A 9,429-nucleotide genomic window follows, 5' to 3' on the forward strand; every position below is an offset into this window, starting at 1 on the left:
TTCAACTTACCATTATGCAACATTTTATATCTTCTTGGCCTCATCCCTCTTTTTTTTTTTTTTGAGGCAGAGTCTCACTCTGTTCACCAGGATACCAAGCTGGAGTGCTGTGGCTTTGTCTTGGGTTTGAGCTGAGCAACCTCAAACTCCTGGGCTCAAGTGATCCTCTTGCCTCATCCTCCTGAGTAACTGGGACCACAGGCACACATTACTATGCCCAGCTAGTTTTTCTATTTTTAGTAGAGACTGGTCTCATTCTTGCTCAGACTGGTCTTGAACTCCTGAGTTCAAGCAATCCACCTGCCTTGGCCTCCCAGAGTGTTAGGATTACTGCACCCAGCCTGCCTCATCTGTCTCTGGATCCAGCACTGTTGCAGTGCCAGTCCTGGAAGGGCTGTGACCATTTCACACCAGTGAAACCTGACAGCCAAGAATGGTGTTTACCCATAAAGCTTACCAAGCCTAACAACTGAAATAATGCCGCTTCCTGGGAGAAGAAAAAGTACTTGGTCTTCTCACACAAGGTTGTTTTTTTGTTTTTTTCCAGATTAATGTGAGAGTACAAATGATTAGGTTACACTGTTCACCTTTGTTAGATGAAGTTCTGGTTGTAGCTGAGCCCTTCACGGGGTGTGTGTGCTGTATGCCCTTCCATGGTGCCCCTTAGGTGAGAGCACACCCATCCCTCTCCACTCCCCTTAAATTTAATTGTTTTTCTCTCATGTGGACTTATTAGTTGTCTATTGATTTCATATTAGTATTGCATACATTGGATACTTGCTTTTCCATTCTTGCAATATTTTACTAAGAAAAATATTCTTCAACTCCATCCAGGTTAATACAAGAGATGTAAAGTCTCCATCTTTTTATGGCTGCATAGTATTCCATGGTCTACACATACCACAGTTTATCAATCCATTCATGAGTTGATGGGCACTTCAGTTGATTCCACATCTTTTTTTTTTAGGACACATTAAAATTTGCTTTAATACTTCTTTGGGGGGAAAAAAACACACACTTGTAGTGAATGAACAAGAAACATTTTTATGCTATTATTTGTATCTACCATGCCATGAATTCATCGGGGAAGAGGTTCCAGCAGCTCAGGGAGGCACCTTGCCATTTAATGTGACAAAGTGTTGACTGACTTTTGAATTCATGGGAAATAGGTCCCAGCACCTTGTATCACTGTTACATGGGGACTATTGGTTATCTTGTGTGCCCCTGCTGTACACCTATTATGCCATGAGCTCATGGGGAATAAATAGGTTCTTGCTCCTAAAAACATGGGTTCACTAGTACTCCTGTGTGCTATGTTATATGCTTATTATGCCATGAATTCATAGGGAATGGGTTCCAGGAGCTCAGGCTCCTTTCCGTTAGTTCTCACACAGTGGGCTTCTCGGGGTGGCGCAGGCTGGCGCTTCAGTTGAACCCAGGTACCTTTCTCTTTGGCTTCCTTCTTTTTCTGATCATTTTCCTTCACACGTTTCAGGAAGCTATCTCGGCTCTTAGAGTGCTTAATATGCTCAATACGAACATTAATCCTCTTCGCGAGGATCTTGCCCTTAACTTGTTTGTTTACAACAATGCCAACAGCATGCTGGGTAACATTGTAAACTCTTCCAGTTTTGCCATGGTAACATTTGTGTGGCATGCCTTTTTGAACAGTACCCATTCCCTTGATGTCTACAATATCACCTTTCTTATAGATGCGCATATATGTGGCCAAAGGAACAACTCCATGTTTTCTAAAATGCCTAGAGAACATGTATCGGGTGCCTCTCCTCTTTCCCTTTGTGTTTGTCATTTTGGTGAATTACTGGAAGATGGCGTCTCCGGCCGAAAGGAAGGACGATTCCACATCTTAGCAATTGTGGATTGTGCTGCACGCAATAAACATTCTGGTGCAAATAAAATGATTTTTTTTCTTCTGGGTAGATACCTAGTAAGGAGATTATAGGATCAAATGGAACGTCTACTTTAGCTTCTTGAGGATTCTCCATACTTCTTTCCATAGAGGCTGTATTAGTCCCACCAGCAGTGTAAAAGTATTCCCTTCTCTCTACATCCATGCCAGCATCTGCAGCTTTGGGATTTTGTAATGTCGGCTATTCTCACTGGGGTTAGGTGGTATCTCAGGGTGTTTTTGATTTGCATTTCTTTCTTTTCTTTCTTTCTTTTTTTTTTTTTGTACAGACAGAGTCTCACTTTACTGCCCTGGGTAGAGTGCCGTGGCATCACAGCTCACAGCAACCTCCAGCTCTTGGGCTTATGTGATTCTCTTGCCTCAGCCTCCTGAGCAGCTAGGACTACAGGCGCCCGCCACAATGCCCGGCTATTTTTTTGTTGCAGTTTGGCTGGGGGTGGGTTTGAACCCACCACCCTTGGTATATAGGGCCGGTGCCCTACTCACTGAGCCACAGGCGCCGCCCAATGAACACTTTTTTACATGTTTGTTGGCCATTCGTCTGTCTCCTTCAGAGAAGATTCTATTGAGTTTTCTATAGATTCTAAAAGGAAGAGTGGGAAAATTCTTGACAATATCAACCTGGGAAAAAGATTTCGTGAAGAATTGCCGCAACACCAAAAATAAATAAATGGGACATAATCAAACTAAAAAGCTTCCCAGCTTGGCTCGGCACCTGTGGCTCAAGCGGCTAAGGCGCCAGCCACATATACCTGAGCTGGCGGGTTCGAATCCAGCCCGGGGCCTGCCAAACAACAATGACGGCTGTAACCAAAAAAAAATAGCCGGGCGTTGTGACGGGCGCCTGTAGTCCCAGCTACGTGGGAAGCTGAGGCAAGAGAATCGCTTAAGCCCAGGAGTTGGAGGTTTCTGTGAGCTAAGATGCCATGGCACTCTACTGAGGGTAACAGCTTGAGCCTCTGCCTCGAAAAAAAAAAAAAAAAAAAAGCTTCCCAGCTAAGGGTAGAACAATGAAAGCATACAGACAACCTTTAGAATGGAAAAAGATATTTGCATGTTTATGAATCTCACACAAGGTTTCATACAGCTAGGGGTGCCATGCAAACCTTCCTGTGAGTTGAACGCCCTGTCTAGCCAGTGGATACTGGGAGCTTTATTGTGGACTACAGAAGCTTAAACAGGAACGTGGCCACCTCGGTTTCCATCATTCCTGACATCATAAATGTGTTGCTGCCATCAGATCTGGCACTTGGTTTGCAGCCTGGGATATTGCTAATGCTTTGTATTTTAGATTGCTCTAGGGAGAAAGAATCAGTTTGCTTCACCGGGCACAGTGTACAGCATGCTCTCATTGCTCTGAATTCTCCAGTGATATATCATCAGTGGGCTGGACAAACCTAGTACGATGTGAACTATTGGCGGACGTGCATTTCCATGGTGGCTGCACCGGGAACACGGCTTTGGCTAAGTTACATTCTATCCAAGCACCACTGAGGAAAGACAGACGAGCCCTGAACAGGGACAAAAATCCAAGCACTCTGCTTCCAAATGACTACTTGGGGAGCTGTGTGACAGCTCAAAGAGATATTTCACAATCAAATCAGGACAAACTTTGTAGTAGCCACAAACTATAAAAAAAAAAAGCCCCACAGCAAGACTGGCTGCTTTGGCTATTTGCTATTTGACCAAGTACATCCCAAACCTGGGAATGTTTCACAGACTCCATCCCAAGTCATCAGCCGTGTAGCCACATTTGAATGAGGGCCCCAACCACAAATTAGCAGCAGTCCAGGCTTGCCCGAGCAGCGATGCCAAACCCATGGCCTGCTTTTTTGAGGCTGATTTTGTGAGGACTATTTCACTTATCTGTGGTACCGGATATTGTGAAAATTATGCATGGCCTGTGAAAATCATGGATGGACCTTTTTTTGTTCATCAGCTTTTGTTAGTGTTTGTATATTGAATGTGTGGCCCAAGACAACTCTTCTTCCAATGTGCAGAAGAAAAGAAAAAGTCTTGTATACCCCTCCTAGACCCTCTATTTCCTTCAGACCTCAAGGAAGTACAGATGTCTGTGACTTAACTGCACAGTTGTTGGCAAAGCAAACTCCCTTGGTCTTTGAACTTTTGAACTTGAAGACTTCCTCCTGCTGCTGAGAGACAACTGCTAGCATTACTGAACCCTAGTCAAAATAGTCTTCAATTTGACATCTCATCCTGCAATTCCGTTGTTTTTTTTTTGTAGACGCAGGGTCACACAATGTTGCCCAGGCTGGTCTCAAACCTGTGACCTCAAGTGATCTTCCCACCTCAGCCTCCCAGAGCTCCGGTACAGGCAAGAACCACCATACCTGGCCTCATCCTGCAATCCTGAACTAAATTCTATAGGTGGGACAAGTTCCAGAATGTCCCGCTGTGAGAAGAAATTGATCGTCTAATTAAAGACCAGACCCAGCCCCTTAGCCTTCAGCCATCTCCACAAACAGGTAGGGGCTTGCCCATTAGACAGAAATAGGTGTCTTTCCTACTGTTTTACCCAGACTGTTTTAATGAAGATTTCATCGACAAAATAAGCCTCCTGACAAGAAGCATCACTGATGAAAAGCCAACCACCTCTGAGTTGAGGAGGTCCTCCACCAACCAGTGAGAGTAAATGGGTGATGGCTCTCAGCTGTGGACACCATGCAATGGGCTGAAATTCAGATGGGACTGTGCTGCTCCAAGACTTACTAAACAGTATCTCATATGCAGTCAGTAACAGCCTAACTGTATGCTCAGATCTTCAGGTCAGATTTTCGGGCCAACCAGGACTGAGCCAGCAATGACGTACCACGTATTGAGTGCCCCCATCTAGGAAACACAAAACTTCAATTACAGACTCAACATTTGTAATAGATCCGGTTATATGAAGCAACCACATGTGGAGAAAAGCATTTATACAGAAAAAGCCAAGGACACATATGTGGCCATCATCTCCACTACAGACCAATGAACCTGTGTAAGTCCACCATAGGTGTGGAGCCACCACAAACAATTGAGTTGCCCATGGGGAAATTAAGGAAGCCACTCTTTTTTTTTTTTTTTTTTAAGAGACAGAGTCTCACTGTATTGCCCTCGGTAGAGTGCTGTAGCATCACAGCTCACAGCAACCTCCAACTCCTGGGTTTAGGTGATTCTCTTGCCTCAGCCTCCCGATTAGCTGGGACTACAGGCACCCGCCACAACACCCGGCTATTTTTTTGTTGCAGTTTGGTCAGGGCTGGGTTTGAATCCACCACCCTTGGTTTATGGGGCCGGCGCCCTACTCACAGGCGCTGCCCAAGAAAGCCACACTTAACTGCAAAGACTGTATTATTTACTACCTATTCCAGACTCTTCAATGACTTCTGCAGGGATAGCTGCTGTATCTTCATCTGCATATAAACTGTACCCGCTGCGAATCCCTCCTGCTTCTCTGAGCTCCTGGGCCTTGGTACCTGCTTTTACCTCAATAAAAAAAATAAATGGATGGTTCATTTTGTTCTGATCTATGTGGAAGGACTAACTAGGATACTTTGTCTCTGGTGTTCTATGACCATCTTCTTTTGCCAGTTATCTGCTGTGGTAAGAAAATGGCAATTTGTAGGTCCAGACAAAGGACAATTTGGCTCTTCTCTCAGAAGGAATGACACATCCCAACTAGTCAGTTGTGTCACGTGTCTCACTCTGAGTGGTGCATGGATGCCAAGGGGAAGTGAAAAAATCTTTTTCTATTAAGATAGGGACAAATGGACGCCTGTGGCTTAGTGAGTAGGGTGCTGACCACATGCACCGAAGCTGGCAAGTTCGAGCCCAGCCTGGGCCTGCTAAACAATAATGACGACTGCAACCAAAAATAGCTGGGTGTTGTGGTGGGCGCCTGTAGTCACAGCTATCCAGAGGGCTAAGGCAAAAGAATCACTTAAGCCCAAAAGTTTGAGGTTGCTGTGAGCTGTGACGCCATGGGACTCTACCGAGGGTGGCATGATGAGACTGTCTAAAAAAAAAAAAAGGGACAATGATCCCAAATGTCCTTCCACTATGCTTCTAGTTCTCATGTTGTTGAATACTTTACCCTCACCTAACACAGCTGTAGGGGCCCAAGAGCCAGGGGTTTAAGACATATTTGGGGGGACTTGGAGGTTCATTTCCTTCTTCATTCTGGTGGCTTATGGGAGAGATGACTCAAAAGGTCTGAGTTAGCATAATGGACAAATATACTGACTGCAGCCTCTGAACTTTTTTCTTTTTTTTGAGTTGGACAACAAACTTATTTCCCCAAGGTCATGGAACTGAGCTTTACCTTTCTATATTCAAAGTGATGGAAACAGAAATTGGCTTTGCACAGCAGCTCTATGAGGTGGTGAGGCCAACTGTTTTTATCTCCAATGGTGAAATGCAAATGATGGGATCAGCCAGTGGCAGAGTGAAGATTAACACCCAGTGCCATGTTTATCCCACCCTACCCTCCTGCTGTCTCCCAAGACCAGGTTTGTTCTGTGAAAACTGTACATTTAAAAACATTTCATGGATTGCTTGAGCTCACAGGTTCAAGGTCAGCCAGAGCCAGAGCGAGACCCTGCCTCTAAAAATAGCCGGGTATTGTGGCAAGTGCCTGGTGTCCCAGCTACTTGGGAGGCTGAAACAAGAGGATCACTTGAGCCCAAGAGTTTGCGGTTGCTGGGAGCTATGACACCATGGCACTCTACAGGGCTACAAAGTGACACTCTGTCTCAAAAATAAATAAATTAAAATAAATAAATGTAGAAAAACTAGCCGGGGTTGTGGTGTGGGGCTGTAGACCCAGGTACTTGGGAGGCTGAGACAGGAATCTCTTGAGCCTAAGAGTTTTGAGTATCCATGGCACTCTTCCCAGAACAACGGAGTGAAAATCTGTCTAAAAAAAAAGTTAATAGATACATAAGTATCTTAAGAGTGCAGGGTCCCCTTTTCTATATATTTTTTATTTTTTTACTTTTTATTGAGACAAGAGTCTCACTTTGTCACACTTGGTAGAGTACCGTGGTATCATAGCTCACAGCAACCTCAAACTCTTGGGCTCAAGTGATTCGCCTGCCTCAGCCTCCTGAGTAGCTGGGACTACAGGTGCCCACCACAAAGCCCGGCTATTTTTTATGTTTTTGTTTTTGTTTAGTAGGCCCAGGATCAAACCCACCAGCTCTGGAGCATGAGGCTGGCGCCCTAACCACAATACAGGTGCCCCCGCACCCCCACCCCACAGGATCCCCTTTTCTAATAAAGCCACTGCCTCTACTAGGCAACTTCCACTGTTATAAAGTTGCTCACTTACTCTGTTGTCCCTTCCAACTTCCCTATAAACCTGTGGAGCACCACGGAGCAGGGCTCACCCTGCATGTGGGCCATTTATGTCCAGTGTACGTTACAGGATAAAGAAAGCTTAGGAAACTGTGCACACTTATAATCTGCTTTTGTTCCTCCAGTAAATCTTTTATCTGTGCTATGAAGCACAGTCATGTTAAATTGGATGGCTTTCTGTATCAGTAGAGAATTTCTACATTTCCATTGTGCGAAAGTATTCCCCTATTGAATCACACTTGAGTAACAGTAGTCTTTTTTTTTTTTGCAGTTTTTGGCCGAGGCTGGGTTTGAACCCGCCACCTCCAGCATATGCGGCCCGCGCCCTACTCCTTTGAGCCACAAGCCCCACCTAACAATAGTCTTTAATCAGAGAATGCTCATTAATTTGACCACTCTCGATTATTAGGGTACGTGCTTGAGGAAGTACTGACGATGGGCAGGATGTAAGAATGTGTGCCCCACTGAGGCACACATGCCCTTTGCCCAGTTACTCTGTAGCGTCTCCTCACTCTGACTCCGGGTGGGGGAACACTAGCAAATGGGATAAAAGAGGCCTGAAAAGCACTTACTCTCTGGGGCTTGTCCCTCTTGCCCCTTCGCCACTGCCATGAGAACATGCCCAGGCTGGCCTGCTGGAGGAGCAGGAGAGGGACCTGGGGGAGGACCAGTTTCTCCAGCTGACAAGGAGCTGACGCAGAAGCCTGGGCTTCCACTCAACAATAAGCCTACGCCGGACACATAAGCTAGTCCTGCCAGGACCAGAAGAGCCATGCAGCCTAAACCATGGCCTGTAGATTCATACGCCAAATAAGCAGATTTTATTTTAAGCCACTGAGTTTTGGAGGGACTTAGTATGCATCCTTATTTGTGGTGACAGATACAGGAGGTGCAAAGGGTAGTTTTTTAAAAAATTTTTCTAATTTAAAAATTTTTCCTCTAAAACAGGAATATTTGAATTGTGACATATTTATACAATGAAATATCAAATAACCTTTACAATGAATGAATCAGATACAAGTGTAAGTTTCAAAATACTATTAATTTTAAAAGCAAGCTAGGAAGGAGTACATACGGTGCAAATATCATGTTATACATTGTTTATGGAAACATCTGTATATACACCACAGACAATAAAAACACAGTCAGGAAGGATACCTACCAAATTCAAAATAGTGTTTACTTTTGGAAAAGGAAGAATAAGATTAAAAGTAGTAGTACTTTAAAAGTAAAACTTAATTTTATTTCTTAAACAAGGGACCTTAAAGCAAATATGGCAAAATGTTATAACCTATCAAAGCTGGTTAGTATCTATCACAGCTGTCACCAGTGCTTGAAATATTTCAAAAATTAAAAATAAAAGTAGCCAAATGTAAAAATGCTGGGGGGGGGGAGATAATACTTCCCACCTGTTATTACACCAATTTTCTATGATACACATTTCTGTACTTTCAGAATTATAATTTAGCCACAAATTTATCAGAGGTAGAACTGCCCTCCACAGACTGCTTGTACTGTAGGTTTTCCTTACTGTTTAAGACACATCTAATTAGGTGTTCTGCTCCCTACAGCATACTGATACAATGCTCTTTATCAAAATAAAACACAAAACCCTGAAGAATGTACACAAATTCCAGTGTGCTCTTGATGACTATAAAGACCTTGTTATTCTCATACAGACTGGAGGCAGGAATTTTGCAAACCACACAAATAGTTATAGCTTTATAAGAAACACTCTAGTTTTGGTTCATGCTTTCCCAATCATTAAACAGTCTGTTAGAGAATATGTCTGTTTTGTTTTTCACACTGTTTGCCATATTTAGAAATGTGATAGAAAGTCTAAATTTGGTTCTTTGGAAGTATTTAAAGGCGCTCAGTCTGTAACATTCTTTTATAACTCCTCGTATGTGGCTCCCCCAAAATGCTATTTAAATGTGTATTCTAATTTTCCAATGAGTGAGACAGCTCATGGATAAGAAATGGATTTGTTTCTTTTCTAGCAAGGGCAGAGTCACACCTGGGTAGACCCACAATCTAGCGTTCTATATAGGTACTAAACTAGGCTGTAGAGCCAACTCCCACAATGATGGAGAGAGCTTTCATCTAAACATTATGCTTCTATAATAAAAAAAAAAAAGGTAACA

The 9,429-nt window shown here is 43.6% G+C and overlaps 1 protein-coding gene across 1 annotated transcript; it reads right to left on the reverse strand.

Moving 5' to 3' along the window:
* Nucleotides 1-1,312: 1,312 nt before the first annotated feature.
* On the reverse strand, nt 1,313-1,857 carry LOC128592135 (60S ribosomal protein L21-like). Its single transcript, XM_053599983.1, has one exon. It carries the CDS (start codon nt 1,808-1,810, stop codon nt 1,328-1,330), a length of 483 nt encoding a protein of 160 aa, XP_053455958.1. The 5' UTR covers nt 1,811-1,857; the 3' UTR covers nt 1,313-1,327.
* Between the last annotated feature and the right edge of the window lie 7,572 nt (nt 1,858-9,429).

This window comes from Nycticebus coucang, chromosome 8 (genome assembly GCF_027406575.1).
Source record: "Nycticebus coucang isolate mNycCou1 chromosome 8, mNycCou1.pri, whole genome shotgun sequence".
Classification (NCBI taxonomy): domain Eukaryota; kingdom Metazoa; phylum Chordata; class Mammalia; order Primates; family Lorisidae; genus Nycticebus; species Nycticebus coucang.

Excerpts from the sequence above, each read along its gene's own strand:
- LOC128592135 (XM_053599983.1), bottom strand. The coding sequence starts at position 1,810 with ATGACAAACACAAAGGGAAAGAGGAGAGGCACCCGATACATGTTCTCT.